Source organism: Bubalus bubalis, chromosome 5 (genome assembly GCF_019923935.1).
Source record: "Bubalus bubalis isolate 160015118507 breed Murrah chromosome 5, NDDB_SH_1, whole genome shotgun sequence".
Taxonomy (NCBI): domain Eukaryota; kingdom Metazoa; phylum Chordata; class Mammalia; order Artiodactyla; family Bovidae; genus Bubalus; species Bubalus bubalis.
Window position 1 is genome coordinate 106,159,179 of NC_059161.1, and position 26,986 is coordinate 106,186,164.

At 45.0% G+C, this 26,986-nt stretch overlaps 1 protein-coding gene across 6 annotated transcripts; it reads left to right on the plus strand.

The window, feature by feature from the left end:
- Positions 1-8,103: 8,103 nt before the first annotated feature.
- On the plus strand, positions 8,104-26,587 carry E2F8 (E2F transcription factor 8). 6 transcript variants are annotated; one of them, XM_006046247.4, is made up of 14 exons: positions 8,691-8,883; positions 8,975-9,170; positions 9,514-9,634; positions 11,419-11,697; positions 12,041-12,197; positions 14,451-14,765; positions 14,986-15,147; positions 17,295-17,432; positions 19,094-19,303; positions 19,617-19,704; positions 19,964-20,495; positions 24,801-24,933; positions 25,051-25,445; positions 25,821-26,587. In XM_006046247.4, the coding sequence occupies exons 3-14, from the start codon at positions 9,620-9,622 to the stop codon at positions 26,001-26,003; spliced, it is 2,607 nt and encodes an 868-aa protein (XP_006046309.3). In that variant the 5' UTR covers positions 8,691-8,883; positions 8,975-9,170; positions 9,514-9,619; the 3' UTR covers positions 26,004-26,587. The 6 variants fall into 6 exon arrangements, with proteins under 6 accessions (XP_006046307.3, XP_025142080.3, XP_044799426.2 ...); XM_006046245.4 differs by lacking the exons at positions 8,691-8,883; positions 8,975-9,170 and adding an exon at positions 8,104-8,323; XM_025286295.3 differs by lacking the exons at positions 8,691-8,883; positions 8,975-9,170 and adding an exon at positions 8,104-8,311.
- Positions 26,588-26,986: the final 399 nt, after the last annotated feature.

Consider the following 26,986-nt stretch of genomic DNA (forward strand, 5'->3'; position numbering starts at 1 on the left):
GGGGAAGAAGAACAGAGCAGGAAGATGCAGACTCTGTTGGTAAAAAGGAACAATTTCCTGGCCAAACCATATGGGTACTGGGACTCTTTCCCCCAGAGGGACTAAAACCAGGAATAAACAAAAACGAAAATGAATATTGCTCTGTCTGGATTTGTTTGGATTATAATAACATGTAATAATAACTGTTCAACAACCTCAGATATGCAAATGATACCACTCTAATGGCAGAAAACAAAGAAAACTAAAGAGCCTCTTGATGAAGGTGAAAGAGGAGAGTGAAAAAGTCTGACTTAAAACTCAACATTCAAAAAACTAAGATCAAGACATCTGGTCCCCACCACTTCATGGCAAATTGATCGAGGGAAAAAGTGGAAGCAGTGGCAGATTTTATTTTCTTGGGCTCCAAAATCACTATTGACAGTGACTGCAGCCTTGAAATTAAAAGACACTTGATCCTTGGAAGAAGAGCTGTGACCAACCTAGACAGCATATTAAAAAGCAGAGACATGACTTTGCCCACCAAGGTCAGTGTAATCTAAGCTATGGTGTCTCCAGTAGTCATGTATGGATGTTAGAGTTGGACCATAAAGAAGGCTGAGCATCGAAGAATTGATGCTTTTGAACTGTGTTGCTGGAGAAGACTCTTGAGAATCCCTTGGACTGCAAGGAGATCAAAACAGTCAATCCTAAAGGAAATCAACCCTGAATAATCACTAGAAGGACTGATGCTGAAGCTGAAGCTCCAACACTTTGGCCACCCGACACGAAGAGTCAACTCCTTGGAAAAGACCCTGATGCTGGGAAAGACTGAGGGCAGGAGAAGGGGGTAACAGAGGATGAGATGGTCGGATGGCATCACCGACTTGATGGATATGAGTTTGAGCAAACTCTGGGAGATAGTGAAGGACAGGAAAGCTTGGTGTGGTGCAGTTCATGGGGTCGCAAACAGTTGGATACAACTCAGCGACTGAACAACAATAATAACTCATATTGAGATCTTACTGTAACATGCTAAACATTGTGCTAAGCACTTTAAGTAAGTACTCAATAACAGTCATCGCCTCACCTAATCCTCACCTAATCCTTCAAGGTGGGCATTTTGATCCCCATTTTAGTGAGGAGAGAAAAGTGAGTATCAGAGAGGTTAAATAGTTTGCTTAAAGTTATACAGTTTATTTCACTCCAAAGTCCTAACTTGTATCCACATTGTATCCTCTCTCAAGGAAGATGACTGATTAGAAGATGCCTCTCCATTCTCCAAACCCTGAATTTCACTAGGAAGCGGCCATGGATGGTATGTTACAGATAAGACATAATTATCGCAAGGATGGTGGCTCAGCTGGTACAGAGCCTGCCTGCCGATGCAAGAGACACACGAGATGCAGGTTCGATCCCTGGGTCAGGAAGATCCCCCTGGAGAAGGAAATGGCAACCCACTCCAGTATTCTTGCCTGGAAAATTCCATGGAGAGAGGAGCCTTGCAGGCTACAGTCCACAGGGTCATGAAAGGTTGGACATGACTAGTACACACACACGCACACACATACATACACATATCACAATGATACCAAGATAACCAGCATCTAAAACTCTGATTACCAAATACCTTTCCCTTTTTTCATAAAAAGCAATGTCATTTCATATTATTCAAATTAACTTTTAAAACAACTGTACATTTTTATTCCAAAGACTGAATTTGAAACAAAGCTTAGCTCTATTATTTATTGAAAGAGTTAAACTTTAAAGCTTAGCTCTATTTATAAACACATATGTAGAACCACTCGTTTTGTGGGCACATTCATATGCAATTACTCCAGCCAATTTCCATACTGAAAAATACTGTGCACTTTTATTGAGCATTTGCAATTAAAGCTGAGAGGACAGCTATGCACTAAGTATTTTGTCAACAAAATTAATTATGTACGTCCTATCCAATCTCTGTACTATATGATGAAGCAGTGTAGTGAGCCATTAAACCATAAAATGTTGGGGTACCAGGGTATATTAGGTCAAGTCAGAGCCTAAAAAGCATGACTTGAGGGGAATTCACAAGTGCCAGTGAGTCAGAGGAAATGTATAAGGGGAAGAAGTGGGTTGTTAGAGGGCTTGGTGACTGCCTGTAACCCAGTGCAGGAGATGCCTCCAGCCCAACTTGGCTTGTCTTCCTGGCTCCCATCTCCAACACTTGGCAAACAAGAGCAAGCCAAGGTTTAACTAACCCACTTAAATTTGACTTCAGTGACCATCGCAGGAGAAATCGGGTTGCCTCCAGGAACTCTGGAGCAGCAGACTGAAAGCCTCAGCAAAGCAGACAACCCGTCCAGATGAAGTCTGTGTCCCTGGAAAAGGCAGAGAGAGAAAGAGAAAGGACGGTGGTGAGTAAGCGAAAGGGTGGTTTTGTTGCTGTGATCCGAGGTCAGGCACTGGGTCCTACAGCAGGTGCCCAGCATGGCCCCTAGGCTCAGAGCAAGAGACCTATACATGTGAGCTGAAAGAAAGAAAAATCAGAACTTGAGTTCCTAAGGAAGAAAAGTACCTACAGAAAACTTAAACAAAAAAAAAAAAAGAAGAAGTACTATTGAGGTAGGACACAGAAAAAGAGACATTTGGTAAACTGAGAAGTCTCACATTTACAGGAAAAAAAAAATAAGATGATAGAAGTAATAATAAGAGCAGTTAACACTTTGTGCCAAACACTGTTTTACTACTTGACTGTAAATTCCAGTAGGGCAAGGATTTTGCCTCTTTCACTCACATGTATACACCAAGTACCTATGTCAGGGCTTGGGGCCATAATAGGCATTCAGGATACTATGTTTTAGTGAATGAACAGATAAAACAGAAGTCATGGTGAGGGGAGGGGAGGTGGAAATAGCATTTAGCTAAAGTAAAAAAATAATAATGATAATTAAAGGATGGTAATTATGAGTTCATTTTTTTCTAACATTATTGAGCACCACGTTAAGTGCCAGGCATTGAACTTGGCCCTGAAGATCGAGATTAAGACAAGGTATATTCTGGGCTTGGTGAGATGGCGCTTATTCAATCAACCAACACTTATCAAGTCTCTGCTCTGGGCCAGGCATCTAGCTGGGCACTGGGGGGACAGAGATATAAGGAAGCCCCTTTCCCTGCCATTGAGGAGCTCACAGTGGTGTGGGTGGGGTATGTGTAACAGAGACACACACACAGGGTTATGGTCAGGATGGAGCATGAGGAACCTACCTAAAAGGGGCCAGGACAGCTACCCTTCCCTACTAGACCTCAAGCGAAGGGTAGCCATCGCTCATCAGGGAGGTTATGGGATTCTTCCATTGACTAGGACTTTTTCATGTAATAATTCCTGTCCCCACTCCCAGGAATCAGCATATATTTCCAGTAGTCTGGAACCTGGAAAATGGGCTCTTTCAATCCAGGATAAGTGCTAAACATAAAGACCCTCAGCTTTACGACTATTTTAAGATCAGATGATACAGTAAGGGGGCTTCCCCAGTGGTTCAGCGGTAGAGAATCCGCCTGCTAATGCAGGAGACATGGGCTCAATCCCTAGGTGGGGAAGATCCCTTGGAGAAGAAAATGGCAACCTACCCCAGTATCCTTGCCTGGAGAATCTCATGGACAGAGGAACCCGGCGGGCTACAGTTCATAGGGTCACACAGAGTCGGACAGGACTGAAGAGACTTATCACACACGCATACACCCGATGCAGTAAGGCAATGAGGACAGAACTCGGACTCCAGTTTATAAAAATGGTCCTTGGTATTTTGTGTTGTTATTCTTAAAGCATTGTAAAAATTTAGGTGCAATAATTGCTCAATAATTGGCAGCAACAACTGTTGCTGCAGCAGCTGAATCTAGAACTGCACATATCCTTCCAGGGCTCAAAGTTGAGTGGAGTTCCACGCAGGAAGTCACAGGAGAGTTGGAACCAACCTCACGCACAGCCCCACAGGCTCTGACCAATTCTGGCTCCACCCTGTGGTCAGCATAAGTCAGCTCCAAGCTCTCCCACCCTCCTGCATCCCTTGCTAAATCAACGCTCCTTAAACTCTGCCCAAAGTGGACGCAGCACCCTTTATTTTCAGGAAGAGTAACCAACTAGTTAACAAGCCCAGGGAGGGCTGAGATTTGCTTGGGAGCAGCTGCAGTCTAACCCAGCACATGGGGATTTGAAATTGAAAGCTGTAGACAGCTGTTTTGCAGAGCCTGTGTCAACGTGTGCTGCAGAAAAGCATAAGCCCGAACTGCCCCTCCCTGGGTCAGGAAGTAGAGCTGGTGATAGAAGCACATGGGAATGGAGGCAGTAAGAGAGCAAGGGGGAAGTCCTAGGAGCCCACTAGCTAGAGCAACCTTTTTCTTAGCCCCTTAGCCTGCCCCAGTCAACAGGGAAGAACTTGTTCTTTTTACACTTGGTGTGAGGCTCTGGTGATAATAAAAAGGGCTATGATTCCAAATCCCCAATGTTACTTTTGAATCTAGACACCTCAGGTGGCCCCCATCTTTCCCCCTTACTGTGGATCTCTTTTTTACATTGTTTAATGCTGAATGTGTTACATAACATCTCACCCTCCCAGTTATGCTAGCATAATGGTGGCAGCAGCAAATTGAAAGACAGGCCTCGTTCAGCGAGACACAGATTACACAACATGGTAAACAAAAGACCAGAAACAAATGCACAAATAGCCCCTTGGACTACATAACTGGAAAGCACAACTGACGGTAACACAAGAAAAACAGATGTCAAACCTGTCCCTTCAACCTTTCTTCATGGCTGTGCTGTAAATATCAGTTTTCAATAGTCTTGTATCTTTCCTTTCCATTCAGGCTGAATTTCAAGTCAGACACATGATACAGTGTTGAGTAGAATTGTTTCAGCTTGGTTTCTTTTTTCATTTCCTTTCAACCCATGAAAGAGTTGTTAAAACTTTAAAATTACATCATTTCCCTCTTAATAGGGTCACTTTCCATCCTAGTCGGGCTTCCCTGATGGCTCAGTTGATACAGAATCCTCCTGCAACACAGGAGACCCAGGTTTAATTCCTGGGTCGGGAAGATCCCCTGGAGAAGGGATAGGCTACCCACTCCAGTATTCTTGGGCTTCCCTTGTGGCTCAGCTGGTAAAGAATCTGCCTGCAATGCAGGAGGCCTGGGTTTGATCCCTGGATTGGGAAGATCCCCTGGAGAAGGGAAAGGCTACCCACTCCAGAATTCTGGCCTGGAGAATTCCATGGACTGTATAATCAGTGGGCTCTCAAAGAGTTGGACACAACTAAGTGACTTTCACTTTTCTCACTTTCCATCCTAGTCAGTAAGCTGGATTATATTTGGCATGCTTCAGTAAAACAACTGTCATTCAAACAAGGATTACAGATCCCATTTTTTCTATATTTTGTTATGTTAGAGGAAGGGTTATATGGTTACAAGAGTGGTCTAAGGTGTCACCAACATTGCTTTCTTAGGAGCTTTCTGAGCCAGTGGAATGGGATATATGAAGTGGGGGCAGGTAGATCTGGATTATAATCCTGACTCTACAGCTAAATTGCCCATCACTTAAACCTTTTGGTGCCTCAGTTTTCTTCTCTATAAAATGAGGCACAACTATCCTGTGAAGCAAGTAAGGACCAACCCAAGCACAGTGGAGAACATGGCTTTCAGTGGAAAGCCCCTAAAAGTTAAAGAGACTAGGCTTCAAATCCCAGACCAGCCACTTACTTTAAGACTGGGGTTTGTTAGTTTAAAATGCTCTACTTTGGGGTTGATAGAGGCAAACTATTACATATAGAATGGATAAGCAACAAGTCCTACTGGATAGCATAGAGAACTATATTCAATATCCTGGGATAAACCATAACGGAAAAGAATATAAGGAAGAATGTATATATGTGTATAACTGAGTCACTTTGCTGTAGAGCAGAAATTAACACAGCATTGTAAATCAACTAAACTTCAATTTAAAAATTAATTTTTTTTAAAAAAAGAGCTCTATTTCACTTTCCAGATGGTAACCCACAGTTAACAACTACGCTGAGTACTGAATGCGATGCCATCTGTGCAGCCTAGTGAGAGGTGGCTGCTCTGAGCATTATTTGTGGCACTCAGACACCTGGGAGAAGGAATGCCCCTGTAGTCACAGACGTGAGCACGGCAGTCACCGGTTCTGAACACAGTGGCATCAGACTGTCGCTTTAAAGAGGGTTTCCAGCTTGCATTAATAAAAAATTAAGGTAGGTTGGGCAGAGGGGGACACCACGCAGTGCTATAAACCCTGGTGAGGAAAGGGGAACAATCTGTGAAGCAAAGGCTAACTCAGAAGCGGCCAACTGCCCACCTTTTGTTGATGTATCTAAAAACACACCTTGTTCCAGAAAAGGTGCACGGAGCTCAGTAAGAAACAGTTGCTCTGTGCAGTCTAGGGTGGGGCCCTGCCCAGTGACCGCACTTTATTTTAAATCTGAGGGCTCTAGGTGACCGCTGGTTTCTGCACAGCACTGATCCCAAAGCCGGTTTTCAGGTGCCGGCGCGGTCTTGAGCGACACTTGCCTGAAGCCGGGTAGCGGAGAGCAAGGACCCAGCCAGCGCGGTGCTAACTGTTTGGGGCAGCCACTCAGCGCGCCCTGCGGTTGCGTTCCGTGAAGAGAAAGAGCCACCGTTCGCCATCGGGACTCCCCCGGTCCTACAGCCTGCAGCTACAGCACGGCGACCTTGGCCTCAGTACCAGAGTATCCCCGCCCTTATATCGCGACCGGGAATATAAAACTATCTGGCGCTGCAAGTCATTGACACACATGAATACGAGACAGGAAAGGGGATCGCGGCCCCGGGCTTTGCTGGAGCTTAAAAGATGTGAGATTACAAAAGACGAGGAAGAGCTCAAACCAAACTGTCGATAGATGGGCCTCTTGATCTGGGCGCTATTGGGCAATACGTGCGGTCCCGCAACTCCGGCACAGGTCCCCAGAAAAGGGAAGCGCTAGAAAGCCGAGTCGGTTCGAAGGCAATGGCACCCCACTCCAGTACTCTTGCCTGGGAAATCCCATGCACGGAGGAGCCTGGTAGGCTGCAGTCCATGGGGTCACCAAGAGTCAGACACGACTGAGCGAGCTCCTTTTCACTTTTCACTTTCATGCATTGGAGAAGGAAATGGCAACCCACTCCAGTGTTCTTGCCTGGAGAATCCCAGGGACGGGGGAGCCTGGTGGGCTGCCGTCTATGGGGTCACACAGAGTCGGACACAACTGAAGTGACTTAGCGGCAGCAGAAAGCCAAGTACAGCCAAGCAAGACAACGCGGGCGCAAACAATCCAGGCGCAACCAAGGGCAGCGCTGCCGCGCGGCGTCTCGGTCTCCCCATCTGCAAAGCAGAGCGTTGGACTAGAGTGTCTCCCAAAACTCCTATTAATCCAGAAGTCAACAATATTCCATGCTGGAGCTGCCCAAGGGTTTGAAACCGGAAAAAGAGAGGAAAGCGAGGGAAGACGACATGGAGGGGGGAAGGGAGGAGCCGGTGGGAGACCTGGAGAGGGAAGACAGGGGAGGCCCTGAACAGGCTTGGCGGGTTTTCAACCTTACTCCTCCTCCTCCTACACCTGAGTTCTCACGTTTGGGCCAAGACCCCGCGCCCATCAAATGGGAGCGCCAGGTAGCCAAGCTTCTTCCTCCACGCCCGTTTCTTAGAAGCCATGGGCAGATGGTGGGCAGCACAATAATGCATGCCATGGATGGAAGGGGTAATGGTCCTGGCTGGGGTCTCCAGCGCAGGTGGGCGGACCTGGGACTGGGCAGACCGTGGGACGGACTCAGGATGGGGATTGCGGAGCTCCCGCGTCCCAACCCGCGTGTCCTCGGCGGACTAAACTTAATTCCCCAACTTTGAGCAAGGGGAGGGAGTGTTTGCCCCCCCCAAAAAAAGTTTCTGAACTTTCCCCCAAACTCTGCCCTGGAGGCGGCACCGGAGGGCGGTGCCTGCACCCTGATTCGCCGCCGGCTCCCGTCTGGAGACTCGGATTGGCGCGCGTGGTCCGGGGCTGGGAAGAGCGGGCGTGGGGGAGGGGAGCGGCCCTCCCCGCCCGCGGGATCGGCTCGCGCCAGGAGCGGGTTAATTTCAAATCGGGGGCTTGACTGCTCCTGGACGGTGACGTCCACTGTGCCCGCCCGCCGGCCCGCCAGTCCCGGTCCCGGCGTTTCCCTCGGGCACCCACCTCAGCGCGGCGTTTAAGGACCGACTGACGGCCCTACACGCGGGCTCCCAGGCCTGAGCGGGGAAGGGGTGCAGAGGCGTCCCCGCTCAGCCCGCATCGGCTCCAAGTGTGAGGTGAACTGACAGGTCAGCGGGGCGCAGAGGGGCGCGGCGCCGGGCCAGACTGGCACCGGGAGAGTGATCGGGAAGGCAGAGGCGGCCGTTTCCCGCCTCTCGCTCCGCCGGGGGCCGTGGAGGGAGGAGCCGAGATCCCGCGCAGAGGGGAGGGGGCGAGCGAGGGGGAGGGGCGGGGACGCCGTGGTTCCGGGCGCGGGTTTGCCCGCGCTCAAGCCCCGCGCTGCTTAAGGGGCGGCGCCGACCGAGGGATGGCTTTCCGCGCCAAATTTTTAAATCTAAGGCGGAAGGTCCAGACCCGCCCCTGGCGCCGCCAGCCAATCGCAGGCCTGCAGCCAACGCTCTGATTGGTTGGGAATCGTTGCCCTAGAAACCGCGAGGATGCTGTCCGGGAACTGCCTGACTATCGGCGCGCGTACTGGGCCCAGGGGGGAGGGGAGTTGGCCAGGAGCGAGGGGAAGCGCGCCGGGCGCGGGAGCTGGTGGCGACTGTACCTGGTTGCCTTGCTAAGCAAATGCAGCTTCCATAGTAGGATCCAGGATTGCGGTGTGAACTGGCCACCTGAATAGCAAGTACATAACTTTTTTTTTAAGTCGCATCTTTAAGAATGTCTTCAAAAAAAAAAAAAAAGTTTTAATCGTAAGGCGCTCTTTAAATGCCCAGGAGCTTAAGGACTGAATTTGGAAGTTACCTATCAAGCTTTTTCCCCAAGACTTTGCTGCTGATCCCATGCACGTGTGTGTCAAGGGAGAAATTCAAGCATCTAGATGTAGATTTTTATCCAGATATTTGGAGTTGCAGCTCCTTAGCCGGAACCTGGGCTCATGCGCTTGAGCCCGGAACTTTGATCTGTGAACAGGTGGGTGCTTGTGCTCGCTGGAGTCCATTCGGTGCGGTCCGGAGAATGATTTGCCCTCTCTTAAGGTGGGCAAGGGCTGTCATTGGAATTTCTGTGATTTGCTTGAAAACCAAAGAAATTCTGACGGCAGATCGGCTTGCTGAAGTAATTTACGGGCGTTTGATGGGAGTTCTCTGCTCTGTGGGGCTATCTCCGGTCGGGAATAAAATGTTAAGTGTAGTTTGTCAGTTTTCTTTACCTTAGCCTTTGTTTCAGCAGACTGTGGCGTCCCGTAATGAAAGGTATTTTCAACAGATCTCCTGCATTTTTCTTTAACTTTTTCTATTTTCTTTTTTTCTTTAAGGATATTAAACTTTTTAATTGGACTACCTGAACTACTTGAACCATCAGGATAAAGAACTCCAGATTTTTCATTTTTAAAGAAACTAAATGAATGAGAAATTTACAGAATGGAGAACGAAAAGGTACTTTTTTAGCTCCCGTATTCATCCTTGCAGTTTTAAATGCAACATTATCCTGGTTTTACTGCATAATTTTTCAGTATCCAACATCTTACCAACACCACATTCTTTTTTGGTTAACCTCTATTAAAAACCTAGAAGGAAGGGAAATTTAATTTTTGAAGAGGGGAAACGTTACCCAGGATTAATCTTTCTAGTTTTTAATGATTTGGTGGAAGTTTCAGAGAGATAAGTAGAGAGAAAAGATATTTATAAGAATAATAAAATTTTTTAGCTGCTTTATGATACTTCTTAGAATTCTTAAACTATAAGAATTCAGAAGGGGCATTTGACATGATTTGACATTGGATCTCTTGTTAAGATAATTTCCTACCAAATCACCAATTTCTTTTAACTATAGGGGCCACTGTCACTGGTGATATCTTGATTGATTTCTAAATATTGATAGGGTTAAAAAATGAAATATGCAAATTTCCTAAAAATTTTAGATGTAAACAAATAAGAGAACTGCTGTTGCTTCTGATGGTCAGAGGCAAAGGACAGCAGCCCTGAGAAAAATCCCATTCTTGGATCAGAACCTCTCAAGTGTACCATCTCGGTGCACTTACCTGCCATCCCAAGCATTTTCTTTAGAATAGATACAGATGGCAAGAATGTGTGAAGTCGCCAGTGGCCAAAAGTAGAAAAAACATAGTCTCCTTTAGTCTTAGGTATGTGGAGAAGGCGATGGCACCCCACTCCAGTACTCTTGCCTAGAAAATCCCATGGACGGAGGAGCCTGGTAGGCTGCAGTCCATGGGGTCGCTAAGAATCGGACGACTGAGTGACTTCACTTTCACTTTTCACTTTCATGCATTGGAGAAGAAAATGGCAACCCACTCCAGTGTTCTTCCCTGGAGAATCCCAGGGATGGCAGAGCCTGGTGGGCTGCCGACTATGGGGTCGCACAGAGTTGGACACGACTGAAGCAACTTAGCAGCAGCAGCAGCAGTCTTAGGCATAAACTGCTGTTAATTTACCCTCTTATGTCCCAGTGGCAGCCCAGCCTCTGCCAGGAACCAGCTTTGTGGTCTTGGGCTAACTAATTTTACTTCTCTGGGTTCCTTTTTCTCCATCTGTAAAGTGAAAAGGGTAAATATTCAACGAGCAGAATTTTCTGCTTGTAGCCACTCTGGATTTTGCTCCCCAATGGATTTTGCTAACAAGTCTGACCACAGGCTAGCCCTCGCCCTTGTTTCCTTGGCTCTCTGACTTTTCTTCATCAGTGGTATTTCACCGAGTACCCACTGCATGCAACTGTTGTGCTAGGTGTATACACAGGTGAATGGCATATGGTTTCTGCCATGGAGACCTTTACTTATTACAGTGTCATGAGTCAAAGTCACTCCAAGGAGTTTGGGGTCACTTAAAATTATCAGTCCTATTAAGGGAAGTTAAGTAAAAGGTATATAGGAACTCTCTGGAGGATCTTTGCAACTCTAAATCTAAAATTATTTCAAAATATAAATTTTAAAATTGTAAGTCTTAAAGTTTTCTTTTTAAATTCTTGGAACATAAGATGAAAATTTTAAATCCATGCATTGTTGCAGAATTAAAAATGGGGAATTTAGCTGTTCTGAACAAATGTCAAAGTGATCATTGGAATATAGTCACTAATTTAATCATCTCTACAACTTCACTGAGCATGTTTCCTAAGTACTATTTCTATTTATACAATTCTTAGAGTCAAAAGCTATCTGATAATTTTTTTTTATACTGGATTTAATAATTTACTTGTTTTGAACCAGGAAAATCTCTTTTTCGAGCCACATAAAAGGGGACTGATGAAAACACCTCTGAAAGAATCCACTGCAGCAAATATAGTGTTGGCGGATATCCAGCCTGACTTTGGCCCTTTAACCACACCCACCAAGCCCAAGGAGATCTCCCAGGGAGAACCGTGGACACCAACAGCCAACCTAAAAATGCTCATCAGTGCTGTGAGCCCCGAGATCCGCAACAGGGATCAGAAAAGGGGTCTGTTTGACAACAGAAATGGATTACCTGAGGTCAAAGATTGTTTACATGTAGGTTTGTGTGCAGAGGACTGGGTGGAAACTGGGGGATTTGGGGAGCTAGGGAGGGGGGTGGCTATTGAGGAGACACTAGCAGTATGAAGTATCACCCCAGTCAGAGCACTGGAAAGGTTTGGACCCCATCAAATACAGCTCTGGGAAATCTGAACCTGTCACTTATTTATGAGCTTCTTCCCTTTCAGATCCTTCAAGCAGTTTATCCTGACTTCTCCCCACTTATCTTCCCAGTTTTGCAGCCACTGAAGCAAACTATGTATATAAGTGTTAGTCATTGAGTGTTAATGTCTCCAATAAATCTTTGTGAATAAGACATTATTTACATCTTTCTTTGTAGGAACACTTCTCTGGAGATGAATATGAGAAATCCCAACCCAGTCGAAAAGAGAAAAGTTTAGGATTGTTGTGTCATAAGTTTTTAGCTCGATACCCTAACTATCCCAACCCTGCTGTGAATAATGACATCTGTCTTGACGAAGTAGCTGAAGAACTTAGTAAGTATGCAAAGAGCTCGCTGAAATGGTCAGTCATTAAAGGCACTTCACAGACTGAGTCCTTCAGACCCACGCTCCTTCTAGCCAGTGTTTGTAATGACACAAGACCACACGGAAATTATCCATCTGTCAAGCCCTATTAATTTCAGAATAACAGCATGTAGTTCCCAGTCACATTTAAGTCTCAAAACAGAAGCAGAAAATCACAATGGAGCTTGCTCTGACTGTACTGTGAAAGCTCTGAAGCTGTAAAGTAAGGCAACAATGTTTTATGACTTATTTCACAAACAGCTACAACTCTGAACCTGCATCTTGTTTCTCATTGAGGAGCCAGGCTACCAAATGCTTTCTTCACAGTCGTGAGGATCAGCCTCTGGGCGTGGGAGCTGGGCTTTAGCCCTCTCTGCCATTCAGCACTTTCTCAATGTTTTGTGTTTGCCAAAAGTTACTGTATCCCTCTGCCCTCTTTTCCTCCTCTCTTCGTGGACTCAGATCTAGTTAGAGCTAAAAAAGGAATCTGTGGCAAATGTAGGATACCTTTGGAGTCATGAAAATACTACGACCTGAATCTGTGAAGAGATATACAGGATTTTTTTTAGTATATAGCTATCACCCCATGAAGAAAGTTTTGCCCTTCTAATACATGTTTATACGTATCAACTTTAAGAAATGCCATTTAGATTCCTCTCTTCACAAACACTTCATTATAGCTATGGAGGGTATACCATTTAATTTAGCAGGTATCTATGGATTACCTACTATGTGGCAGGCAATGTCATAGCAGCTGGGATAACATAAGTGGACAGAAAGAACAAAGTTCCTGCTCCTGTGGAACCTGCTTTTCAGTGAAGACAATAGACAGTATGCAAAGGACATAATAAGTGGGTAATTAGGATGTAAGAGGGTAATGTGTGCTAAAGAAAAGCAAATGCTGACCAGGGTAGATGGGAATCCAGAGTGCTAAGAGTGTGCTCCATAATTTTAAACTTCATTTTAAATTAAGTAGTTGGGTCAGGCCTTGTTAGGAGGGTGACATCTGAGCAAGGACTCAAGAATAGAGGTGGGGAGCCATGAGGACATCTGGGAGAGGGAATCCAGCTAGAAGGAACAGCTTAGCACACCAAGGCCCTCTGGCAAGTTCCAGGAACCAAGGAATCTCAGAACCTTGTACCTATTGTATGACAGCCATGTGTGTGTGTTGGGAACTAATATAAGAAATGGAGGGTAGAGTATGGATTTTAGAGCTCGAAAGACTTGATTTTGCCACTTACTAGCTCTGTGCCTTAAGAGTCAAACACGACTGAGCGACTTCTCACTTTTCACTTTCATGCATTGGAGAAGGAAATGGCAACCCACTCCAGTGTTCTTGCCTAGAGAATCCCAGGGACGGCGGAGCCTGGTGGGCTGCCGTCTATAGGGTCGCACAGTCGGACACGACTGAAGCGACTTAGCAGCAGCAGTTGCTCTGTGCCTTAGGGTGAGCAGCTTAGCCAGCCTGACCTTCTTATCTCCTCATCATTAAAGCATGGATAATAAGAAGTTTCACGATGGTAACCCTCTCCCGTGTTCTTGCCTGGGAAATCCCATGGACCAGAAGAGCTTGGCGGGCTACGGTCCATGGGGTCACAAAAAGGTGGACATGACTTAGCAGCTAACACTAACTTTCACACTCAGGATGGATTTTCTAGCTCCAAGTCACCCTTTGAGGAACTGCCTCATTTTGTACTGCCTTGTGTAAAAGTAAAGACTATTGTTAAAGAAATAAAAAAGCATGGATAATAATCACCTACCTCACAAGTTAGGGTAAAATCTTCCTAAACCTGTATGATGCATCAAAGACCCTCAATAAACGTCACCTTTCTAATTTATATTAACTGTTTGTACCCTTTGAGAGCAGGGACACGCCTTTCTCATCTTTATACTCTGTTTAGCATGTACTGTGCTCAGTCGCTCGGTTGTATTCCACTCTTTGTTACCCCATGGACTGTAGCCCACCAGGCTCCTCGGTCCATGGGGATTCTCCAGGCAAGAATACTGGAGTGGGTTGCCATGCTCTCCTCCAGGGGATCTTCCCAACCCAGAGATCGAACCCAGGTCTCCCACATTGCAGGCAGATTCTTTACCATCTGAGCCACTAAAGTTATTTAATCCAGAACCTACAGACTAGGAATCCCTGGGGAAAAGAGAGGTATTCGATTCTATCCACATTACAATATCTGATCCTAGTAAGGTGCCATTGCTTGTTCTCCGCAGATGTCGAGCGCCGACGCATTTATGATATCGTCAACGTCCTAGAAAGTCTACACATGGTGAGCCGGCTCGCCAAAAACAGGTACACTTGGCATGGGCGACACAACCTCAACCAGACCCTTGGGACTTTGAAGAGCGTCGGGGAGGAGAACAAGTACGCCGAGCAGATTATGATGATCAAAAAGAAAGAATATGAACAAGAGTTTGACTTTAGTAAGAGTTACAGTATAGAGGATCCCATCATCAAATCAAACACTGGCCAAAATGGACACCCAGACATGTGTTTTGTCGAACTCCCTGGAGTGGAATTTCGGGCAGGTGAGAGAGCTGGTGTTGAAAAGCTCAGGTGGCAGGGAACCTCTTGGAGGTCTAGAGACCAGGTTCCTTAGGGAACCCAGCTCAAAGCCACTGCTGCTTTTCATATGAAAATGCTGCGTGTCAACCGTGGGATCAGGCTGCGGTATTTGTAGCTTTGTTACTTTTGAAAGCACTTGTCCCTCATGAATTTTAATTCTCTAATCCTCTTCCTTCTCCAAAGCCTCTGTAAACAGCCGCAAAGACAAGTCTTTAAAAGTGATGAGCCAAAAATTTGTGATGCTGTTTTTGGTTTCAACACCTCAGATAGTAAGCTTGGAAATTGCTGCCAAGATTTTAATTGGGGAGGACCATGTGGAAGATTTGGATAAAAGCAAGTTTAAAAGTAAGTGGCCCAACTGCCCTGGACTTTTGGACCTACTCTTAAATTACTTTCCAATACATTGGCTATATAAACAGATCATCTCTAGTTAGGCTTTTGTATCTTCACTTCTCCCCAGAATTCATGAAGATACTGCTTGAGCTAGCTTGTAGGATTCAAAGATATGTATATAGCTACTCTTACCTGACACTTGGATTTATCTACCTCACTTGATACTGTAACATTGTCTCCATTTTACAGTGTCTGAAGGCTAAATAAGCAGTAAAGTGGGACTGGGACCCAAGTGTCTGTTCTCTCCACTGGCTCTCGTATTTGAGGGTGTAAATAACTTCTAACACTGTCTCCAGAAGTGACCTGCAGCACAGTGGATTGGACATTTTGAAAGAGTGGTTTTACAGTGTCCCTTCTCTGCACTTAGGCCTTAGACAGTTTGCCTCCACAGTGACTTGGCTGGGCCAGACAACCCAGCCTGTCTAGCGTGGTAGGCAAGGCTTGCTCTCTCTTGCCCTGAAACCAAAGTCTGACACCCTGTCCTGTGTGCGGACGACCACCGTCAGGAGCGGTCCCAAGGGCTTGCTACTGAGAGTCTGTCCCGTAGCTAAGCGAGGAGAGTAACCTAAGAGAATAATTGCTCTTCTTTTTACATGCAGAAATGTTTATTTAAATATTGGATTTTCTCTCATGGCTACTGATTATTTCCAATTCTTTAATAAAACTATTTGATTTCACTATGAAAAAAAAAAAAAGCATGATTGTAGCCAGAATATCTGCTCTCTGTTGGGAAGAAATCATAGATTGGAGTCTTAAAACAGCTCTGCCCTTGCCTCTAGAAAAGACTTGGCAGGAACTGCCCCATGCACACAGAGAAGCAGAGAGAAGGTGTAGAAGGCATTAGCTGACCTCCGAGCAGGGCTTAGGTGGCCCAGACCTGGTCACTCGGGAGACCGGCTGACTGGTGATCCTGAGGCATAGCAGGGGAATGCCTGGGAGGTGTCATGCAGACCCCTTCCCATCCTTGTGAAGCTGTACTGGTCCCATGAAAGTATTGACTCCTCCAGTTTGATGGTGTCTCCATAAAGACAAAATGAGTAGAGATTAAGGCAGTAAGGCTAGCATTTGGCTTAGGAGATTTGTCATTTCAGAAAACACATCCCAATCCTACCGATGAGCTGCCTGCTTTCTCTGAGTCACCAGTTTTCAGCTCTCTATTTCACTGGTTAGTCACAGCCTTGGAAACTATTCCAGGAACTGCAGATGTGTAATTTGCTGAATCCCTAGGGAATTCAGAACCTTCTGGCATGGCTGTGAAGGCGGGGCTCAATTTGCAGCTTTGTACTACAAGCTGAAGTAAAGGCAGACTTCTGTAACAGAACTTTTCATGATATGTAAGACTTATAGAATTAGCAAATCTATGCTTTGCCTATACATATGGACAGTATAAATGTTTATAAATTTTGATAGGTATAAAATTTTCCATGCTTGTGAAATTAAATACATTTATTTTCATAAACTATCACAAGCAGGAAAATAATACATTTATTATTGATTATTTCTATTTGTTCCTAAAATTCTGAATCCTCATTAGGAGATGCCCAGCAGTGGTAACTTTTTATTAGAAAATCTGTAACATGTTTCCCTATAGGGTGATCTCATTGAGTTGTTTTTCTTTTTGTTTCAAAATCCAGTGCTTTTGTTTCAAAATCCAGTATCAGCAGTAATTGAGTCTCAATATTTAAAACTTTTTGTTTTCATTAAAGCAGTATTACTGCTGCTAAGTCACTTCAGTCGTGTCCGACTCTGTGCGAGCCCACAGACAGTGGCCCACCAGGCTCCCCCGTCCCTGGGATTCTCCAGGCAAGAACACTGGAGTGGGTTGCCATTTCCTTCTCCAATGCATGAAGTGAAAAGCGAAAGTGAAGTCACTCAGTTGTGTCCTATTCTTAGCGACCCAATGGACTGCAGCCTACCGGGCTGCTCCACCCATGCAGTATTACTAGAATAACTCCAGAAAAGTCACTGATGGTTTTTCTCTGACACTGACAGTTAGGATAGCTCTTTGAGTGTACAGCGTGCACATGAAGTCCTTGGGAAGCAAAGTCCTTTGATCTTTCATTATTCCATTAAGTGATATATATACTTTTTTCCCCCAGCAAAAATTAGGAGGTTGTATGATATAGCTAATGTTCTGAGCAGCCTGGATCTTATCAAGAAAGTTCATGTGACAGAGGAAAGAGGCCGAAAACCAGCTTTTAAATGGACAGGCCCAGAAATCAGTCCAAATCCCAGTGGTATGTATTTATTTCCTTGTATATTCATTGCTTCATTACTTTGAATTAATGCACATTTGGAAATATTCTTCCTTTCTCTTCCTACCCATACTCCCACGTGGGAAGAGCATAATATATAAGTGATTGAAAAGACAAAGATGAGCACCAATATGGAAAGTTTGGCCCTTGGTTCCATCAGCAACTCAAGGTCCATAACCATCACACCCGTGTAAGAGGTAGAATCTGTGTGTAAAAGAATTTGACAAAGTTGAAACAGAGCCTCTGCATGTGGAGAATATTATTAAAAGGATTCATTCCAGAATGAATATTCTGTCTCCATCTCAACTCTGGGATTCTTACATTTTGTGTTCTACCAAGACCCCACACACAGTTGTGGAAAGTGGCAAGAACACGGGCCACGGAAGCAGAGGGAAGCTTAGGTTCCAGTCCCAACTCTGCCACTTATTCCAGCTGTGTGGCCTTGGGCAGGTGACTTCTCTAAGACTGTTTCCTCACCCCTAGTAGGAAGAATGACAGCGCCTTTGCAAGGTTTTTCCGGTTTTGGATATAACCTCAATGAGAGGTCCTTCAGTACAGGGATTTGGAGGACAGGCTCTGGGCTAGACTGATCAAGTTCATATCCCAGGCCCATGTTCTTCTAGCTGAGAGACCCTGAACCAGTTAGTTAATGTCTGAAATGTCTCTGAAATGGGAGTGCATTTCCTGAGAAGTACCTGCCTGAGTTGTGCAGAGTGTCTTAGTCTGTTCAGGCTGCCACAACAGAGTACCATCGGCTTGGTGGCTGATAAACAATATGTTTACTTCTCATAGTTCTGGAGGCTGGGAAGTCCAAGGCTGGCAGACTCGGTGTCTGGTGAGGACCTGCTTTCTAGACTTTCTAGACTTTTCTAGTCTTTTCATAGTAACCTTACATAGTGGAAGAAGACTAGAGAGCTCTGTGGAGTCCCTTTTATAAGAGCACTAATCCTATTCAAGAGGGTTCTACCCTCATGAACATGTCTCAAAGGCCCCACCTCCCAGTACCATCACATTGGACATCAGGTTTCAACATGTGAATTTGGGGAGAAGGTATGGGGCAGGGGATGCAAACATTCAGTCCACAGCAGGGACGGTCACCCTATTTCATCAGATGAAGTCTCCACTGATGCTGATATGCCCGATGTTTTATATTTCAGTAAGAAATAAAAACCACTGACAATCACCCTGAGAGCACACCACTGGTTATAAGATGACAAAGTCTTTCAGAGATGTTAAAGTGAATTATTATCTCAGAATTCATTCAGAATAAGATGAACAGGGTTTTTTAGGTAAAGCCCTTGAAATGGTATGTGGCACATAGTAGGCACATAACTGTTGCCACTTTAATCTGAAATCATTTTAGAACCGTTCCCGGGGGCTCAGTGGTAAAGAAACCGTCTGCCAATGCAGGAGACGCAGGAGATGCCAGTTCGATCCCCGAGTCAGGAAGATCCCCTGGAGGAGGAAATGGCAACCCACTCCAGTATTCTTGCCTGGAGAATCCCCATGAACAGAGGAACCTGGTGGGCTACAGTCCATAGGGTCGCACAGAGTTGGATATAAATGAGCGAGCGTGCACGCACTGACCTCATACCCCAGAAGGAGGCTGAACCACTCATGTCTTAACACACTGCCCTTTCCAGTTTCAGGTCTCAGCCCAGTCCTTCCTTTTGCTGCCTCTGATTTGGAAGCGAGGCGATCTTCAAAAGAGAACTGTGCCAAAAACCTCTTTTCCACACGTGGGAAACCAAACTTCACTCGACACCCATCTCTCATCAAACTGGTAAAGAGCATAGAGAGTGACCGGAGAAAGATAAATTCTGCTCCCAGTAGCCCTATCAAAACCCACAAAGGTATGTGTCCTATCGTGTCAGGGCTCTGCTTCAAAGAATCCCTCCTCATCTGACATTTAGCTTCCTTGATCCCTCGGGACTTGCTAGAGCATTGTTTGTTTCCATAGTCCCAAACACACTTGAAGCCCAACTTACATTTGAATTAAAGGATAAAATGTGAATCGTGGGGTTTATCATTTAATTGCTGTGTGATTTGGGGGAGGGAGCAGTGCATGTTTTCTGTTCCTTTGACCTCAGTGATGTTTCATCTCTGTGAAGATTCATTCTTTTGCTTTGACCAACTCCCTCCCCCACCTTCTTTTTCTTTTACCAGCTGAGAGCACTCAGAATTCTGCACCTTTCCCGAGCAAAATGGCTCAGCTCGCAGCTATCTGCAAAATGCAGTTAGAAGAGCAATCAAGGTAGGTGGGCAATGCTCTTCAGTAACAGGATGTGTTACTTTATGTTGCATCATTAGGATTACTTATTTCATGTAAGAATAGGCAATAACCTTGGAAACCGGTGAGAGAATCTTCTCTGTAACTCATAATATGGAATCATTACAGAAACTATCTGCTAGTTACATAAAAGCATAGCTTCAATCTGGGGCAATCTAAAATAGTAGAACATTTTAGAGAACATGTGTTTCCATTGTCTCATGTTTTCAATCTTGTCTTTTAGTGAACCCAGAAAGAATGTGACAGTACAGCTGGCAGGATCTGGGCACTGCAAACCCGTGGCCCCTCTGGACACTCCAGCAAATGCCGAGCTAGAGATGACGGCACCATCCCTCATCCAGCCCCTGGGGGTGGTCCCCCTCCTCCCCAGCCCATTGTCACCAGCAATGCCTGTGATCCTACCTCAGACCCCTTCGGGGACATCGTATGCCATCTACTTGCAGCCTGCCCAGGCCCAAACTCTAGCGCCACCCCCAGGCCTGAGCCCCACAGTCTGCCCCACCACCTCTTCTAACGCTATGATATCAGAGGACTCCACTGATGCCACCGGCGAGAGTGCAGACAGTGATGCCCCAAAGTCCAGCGCATCCACCAGGCCTGGAAGTTTGCTGCCAGGGCCGGAGAGACAAGGTGCAAAGAACCGAGAGAGGGAGCCAGCTAGAGAAAAAGGCTCCAAGAGGGCAAGCATGCTCGAGGACAGTGGTTCCAAAAAGAAATTTAAAGAAGACCAGAAAGCACCTGAAAATGTCTCCACAGTAAGTACAGCCTTGAACTGTGCAAAGCTTTAGGTACTCCCCAGTTAATTCGGAGGGACTCTGCTGGCTCGTGAAATTTACCAGAGCAAACAGCAGTCTCCCAGAAAACAGGGAACTGTTCCTTAGCATCCCATAATCCAAACAAGGCCTCAGGCAGCTAATCCCCTGACTGGGATGGGGGCAGAAGCATTTTTAACCTTTGGAGGAAGGGATTATCTGCTCTCTTTTTAAAGCACTGTGGGTGGTTGTCCTTAAGTCCATTTCTCTATCCCACACTGGAATGCAAACACCTGCCATGAAAGTCTTAAATAATTTACAAGCAGACGTGACCCCAAATGAATGGATGGACACATAGGGTTCCTCTAACTCCCGCTTTCTGAGTCATTACTTGATATTCGTTTGACATCACGTAACTGACATCTGTGGCCTAGCAGAGAAATGGATCCCCCTTGTTTTTACTTTCTACGTCAAATTTAAACCAAAATTTCCATGTTGTGCAAATACAAAAAAAAGACTTAGCTTGGCAAGGTTTAGGGTATCTGATGCATTGGTTTCTAGATGTTTTGATGTTCTAGACAGTTTTTTTCCTGGATGGAGTTTAATTTAGGAAGGAAAGAACATGTATTGGCTGCCTACCCACATACTAGATGGCAGAAGTGTTGGGCACTTTTGCATACGTTATCTCGTTTTCCACTCTCAGGACAATTGTATATGAAAGACAGCATCAGCAGATAAACAAACATCACTAAACATGGAAGCAGAAGTTAATCTCTCATTTTGTCCCTGCTGTTAACTCGGGTTATTTTACTTCTCTACATCTTGTTTTCCCACATCTATAAAGAATTTGTTCTGCCAGTTTATCCTGATTGTCTACTGGGTATAAAGCACTTGTGCTCTGGATCAAATCAGCACCTGCCTTTGGGGATGATTGCTTTTGAGCACTTGCCCCAGGGCCATCTTACAGTTTTTGTGAGGTTAAATGAATTTATTACATGATGGTATACATAAAGGGGTTTGTGATCTTTTCAAGGCACTGTAGAAGCTGATGGGTATTATCTGTAACTGTTGTTATTAAGGAGGCTTTAGAGTCTGTCAGATCTTCCCTGAGGATGGCCTCATGGTAACCATTCAAAACATCCATTATCTTAGCATAATATCATTTTGCATTTAATATACATGCTAGGGGAAAATCACAAGGCTTCAGCTTGATTTGATTTTCTGGGAGGTCCGTAATCTCTTTGAGGCAATGCGTATGATTTAATAATGGTCTCCTGTTGCTCACTTAGTTATTCAGGATTAGGGTTTTCACTGGATAGATTCCTCACACCCCCTGCTCTTTTTTTCATCTCTGACTTCATTTTGACCATTTCTTTTTAGCATGGACTGAGCAGAACAAAGAAAGGGAGAGATTCACGTGTTAATTCATTCAACAAACATTTACTGAGAATCTACACTTCTGGGGGTGGAGAGAAGAGAGAATACAAACAAACACAAGCATATCAGGTAGTGAATAGTAAGAAATATGGCGAAAGCAAAAGAGGATCATGTCGTAGGAAGAGGGGTAGGAGTGCTGATGTATAGTCTGGGTGAGAAGATGTACAAGGGACAATATGTCAAATTATTTTCATCCTGCTACTTTAATAGTCCTAATTTTAAAAAAGGGATTGGCATTATAGATGAAACAATTTTGTGATGAATATAGTTTATAGGAAAAGGAAAAGTCATTATTAGAGTTTTGCTGGAGATTTTTTAAAGAGAATTAAACCAGAAAACATTGTACTGTAAGACGCCAAAGAGCAGCTGATGGTAAAACACCTAAATCTGCCCCTTGAAAATTCTTTAGTCCTGAAGCCTTCAAGGAACCTGCTAGTAAAGATATTGAACAGAACCAAGCATCTAAGAAATAAAATTGAAAGTTTGTGGTACCCCTTAGCACTGGGGATTCTGACTGGACCTATTAATAGCTAGATCAAAGCATAGGCCGTTGTTTTGACAGTGGTGAGAAAGATCTGCGGGGAGATGAAAGGTGGGCCTCTGGTTTACAAGAGCTGCTTTTCGCTTTTACCAATCCTGTTCCTGGTAAGACTGATCAGACTTTGCAGGTGGCTCAGCCACCCATGTAGGCTCTGTTGGAAAAGTACCGTGATGAGCAGGCATGCTGCAGACACACACAGCCCAATGCTCTGGCCATTTCCGTGTGGAATGTAACTTTATTCCCTAAAGCTTTTTCTGCATGACATTTGGACATCTAATATGAATTAATCAGTGCTCTTATCTGTCATTTTTGAAGCCTGGTACCCTGCCCTTTCATTTGTATATTATAAGAGTGTTTGCTTGGTATCATTGGAACCTAAAGTACTAGGGGGGAAAAAGACCTATAGTTCTATAATTCCTTTATTCTAAATCAGGAGTCAGCAAACTTTTCTGTACAGGTTGTGTGGTTTAGTCGCTAAGTTGTGTCTGACTCTTTGCGACCCCATGGACTATAGCCTGCCAGGCTCCTCTGTCCATGGAATTCTCCAGACAAGAATACTGTAGAAGGTTGCCATTTCTATCTCCAGGGGATCTTCGACCCAGGAATTGAACCTGCATCTCCTGCACTTCAGGCAGTCGCTTGTATTTCAGGCGGATCCTCTACCAACTGAGCCACAAGGGAAGCTTTCTGTAAAGGGCCAGAGAGTAAATGTTTTTGGCTCTGTGGGCCATATGGTTTCTGTTACACCGATTCAACTCTGCCATTGTAAAAAATGTTTTTAAAGTAGGAATGCATCTGCAGACAATATGTAAATGAATGGGCATGGCTATGTTCCAGTACAATTTTATTTGCAAAAACAGCCAAGAGGCTATATTTTGGTCCTGTGGTTTGACATTCCCTTTCTCTAAATCAACATTTCTTAACATGTTTTTTTTTTTTTCCTTAAATACCAGTACTACCAAACATTTAGTTGCTGAATAGCCTGGGAAATGTTAAATGATGAACACTCTCTTGGAGATTCACACTGTATGCCATCATGAAAGTCCCTTAGAAATTCTGTCATAAAGATTCCATTTTCCTTTGTTGAATTCAGCATTTCCCCAAACATAATTTAACTGTGATTCAAATAGTACCTGCTTGCATCCCATAGAAAGAACTAGGGTCCCTCAGAATAGTCTCTGGGAAATACCATCCCACATAATCCAAGGACAATCAGATGATAACACAGCAGCGGCACTGCGGCGGCCGGCTGCATTCAGCTTGTTCTGACAGCACCACATCATACCAAGAAGTCCGGAAGCAGACTTAGGACGTTGAGGGTGGTGGGGAGTGCTAGGTAAATCTTGCCCTTAAGCAGACTCAGTGCTGACTTTAGGACACTTCCTAAGATGCCAGCTGGCATTTAAGGAACATGTGGTTATTCAGGACAACTGTTGGGATGGGAAGGAGGGATACTGTCTTCAAAGAGCCATAGAGCTGGCCTGCCCATGGCCCATACCACTGGAGGCTTTGGTCTGATGAGACAAATAACCACCAATGGATATTAGTCTCAGAAGAGGCACGTGGTCATTTTTCTTGTTTTTGTTCAGTCGCTCACTTGTGTCCAACTCTTTGCAACGCCGTGGACTGCAGCATGCCAGGATTCTCTGTCCTTCACCATCTCCCAGAGCTTGCTCAAACTCATGTCCATCGAGTTGGTGATGTCATCCAACCATCTCATCCTCTGTCATCCCCTTCTCCTCCTGCCTTCAACCTTTCCCAGCATCAGGGTCTTTTCTAATGAGTCAGCTCTTCACATCAGGTGGCCAAAGTATTGGAGCTTCACCTTCAGCATCAGTCCTTCTAATGAATATTCAGGATTGATTTCCTTTAAGATTGACTTGTTTGTCTCACCATAAAGAAGGCTGAGCACCTTCTTTGGGAGAAGGAAAGGATGGGAGAGTAAAGTGATTAAAGGCCTGCCTTCCTTGCAAACCCAGGAAGACTGCTCAAGGGACTCTCAAGAGTCTGCTCCAATACCAAAAGTTCAAAAGCATCAATTCTTTGGTGCTCAGCCTTCTTTATGGTTCAGCTCTCACATCCATACATGACTATTGGAAAAACCATAGCTTTGACTAGACAGACCTTTGTGGGCAAAGTGATGTCTCTGCTTTTTAATATGCTGTCTAGGTTTGTCAGCTTTTCTTCCAAGGAGCAAGCATCTTTTAGTTTCATGGCTACAGTCACCATCTACAGTGATTCTGAAGCCCAAGAAAATAAAATCTGTCACTGTTTCCATTGTTTCTTTCTGTATTCATGTGTAAAATAAACACTTCCTCTTTGTTTTCTAGACCTTGTTCCCATCAGGATACCTAATCCCTCTCACCCAGTGCTCAACCCTGGGGGCAGAGTCCATTCTGTCTAGTAATGAAAACTCAGGTACACTTTCCCCAAATCACAGGATCTACAGCTCCCCGATTGCAGGTGAGTGTACTTAAAAACATCTTTCAAACACAGTCATTCTCAAGCTCACTTGAGCCTTATATACTTCTTGGACAAATGCCTGTGCTTTTAAGATATTCTCCTGCCTTTTCTTTCCAGGTGTTATTCCAGTGACATCATCTGAACTCACTGCTGTTAATTTTCCCTCTTTTCAAGTAACACCTTTGAAGCTAATGGTCTCACCAACTTCCATGGCAGCCATCCCTGTCGGGACCAGCCCGGCTCTCTCTTCGAGCCACCCACTTCCCATCCAGAACCCGAGCTCAGCCATTGTAAACTTCACCCTGCAGCACTTGGGCCTCATCTCCCCCGGTGTGCAGGTGTCCACCAGCCCTGGACCCGGAGCCGTTGCCGTGTCGCCAAGAATAGAGGCTGTTAGCGTCACACCCGAAAGTGCAGGCGCTCAGCAAGGAGGGGCCACCAAGTGTGACGCCTCCATCCTGAGCCAGAACCAAACAAACGGACAATCATTTGCAGGGACAGGGGCACAACAGGTGAGAGCATGTCCATTCATTGACGTTTTTTTCTCTTTTAGTTCTTAAATCCCAAATACCAGTATCATGGGAGACTCACTTTTGCTTTCGGACAAGGAAAGGATGGGAGAAGGAAATGCTTAAAGGCTTGCCTTCCTTGTAAGTCCAGCAAGAGTGCTCAAGGAGTCCAGATTATGGGGTTATCATGAGCTTTTTGTTTCCCCTTAACAAAAATAGTTGAGCATGTGAAACTCAGGCAGGCTCACTCAGCAGATTTCAGGGCATTCAAGGTTCCCATCATGTGACATGTCCTTCCAGTTCACTCTGCTGAGTTTGCCAGGACATGGACCTGTCTGTCTGGGTCTGACTTTTCTCCGTTCCTCTCTTTCCAATCAGCCTGTTCCTGTGACACCCAAAGGGTCCCAGCCAGTGGCCGAAAGCTTCTTCCGTACTCCAGGTGGACCAACAAAGCCAACAGGCTCCACCTGCATGGATTTTGATGGTGCTAATCACACCTCCGTAGGAACTCTCTTCGTCCCACAGCGAAAACTGGAAGTCTCAGCGGAGGATGTCCATTAATTGACATATTTGGCTTTGTTTAATCTTCTGAGGAGTTGTGTAATCTTCTGAAGAGAAGATGGCCTCAGACTGATTTGGAGAACACATTCTCTGAAAAATCTGTAAATACGTTGAGGGTTTACTTATTTGCAAAACAGACACTTATTTTCGTACTTAAATATATATATATATCCACACAGACATATAAATATATATTTGTATTAAGCTAAGTTCAGCCATCAGTCCTACAAAATAAAGTGTTGAACTAAGGTATATTAACTTCTGGGGGAAGGGGTTCATTTTTTCATCTGTGCCCATCCTATTATGCTGAGTAACTGTGTTAAAGTTTACTTCCCTTTGGGTGAACCTGTGACAGGCCTAACACAGCGCTCTCTTCAACTTTGCACAAAGAAAGCGCTGTGATGTATAATGTATTTTTAAATGGGAGGACTGTAGCTATATTTTTTTGTAATTTCTTTCCGCTGTTGTTGCAGTATGTCTTTTTGTAAAGTTCGCAACAATCCTTAATCAAGTCTATGGAAAAATTATTTATAAAATGTATTTTTAATCATAAGTTGTTCAAATTAAAACTTTTCTAAAATGTATTTAACATCTTCATTTGGCCTGTGGGAAGAAAGTCTTGGTATGGAGCACGCATCCTGGTTCCCCTTAGATATGCCAAGCTTATCCCCTGTGTTCTTCCCCTCTTTTGATCCTGCATATGGCTCCACTTTTACAGAGAATGGCTTTAGAGAAGCCGCTGCTTGGCCAAGGACAACCAGCTTAGTCCTGTGTGCTTTCCACCACACACTGGGAGGTTGGAAATGAGAGGTGGGAGCTGGGGTGCTCCCTGCCTTGCCCTGGCATGGCCAGCATCCACCCCGGGCCTCCCACTGTCAACAGAAGAGGGGCTGCAGCTACAGTTGCTGTGTTGCTATTGCTAAGTCGCTTCAGTCGTGTCCGACTCTGTGCGACCCCATAGACAGCAGCCCACCAGGCTCCCC

Bases quoted from the DNA above. Each gene is read 5' to 3' on its own strand.
- E2F8 (XM_006046245.4), top strand. The intron at 11,698-12,040 runs GTAGGTTTGTGT...CTTTCTTTGTAG, and splicing joins AGGTCAAAGATTGTTTACAT to GAACACTTCTCTGGAGATGA. The intron at 15,148-17,294 runs GTAAGTGGCCCA...TTTTTCCCCCAG, and splicing joins GGATAAAAGCAAGTTTAAAA to CAAAAATTAGGAGGTTGTAT.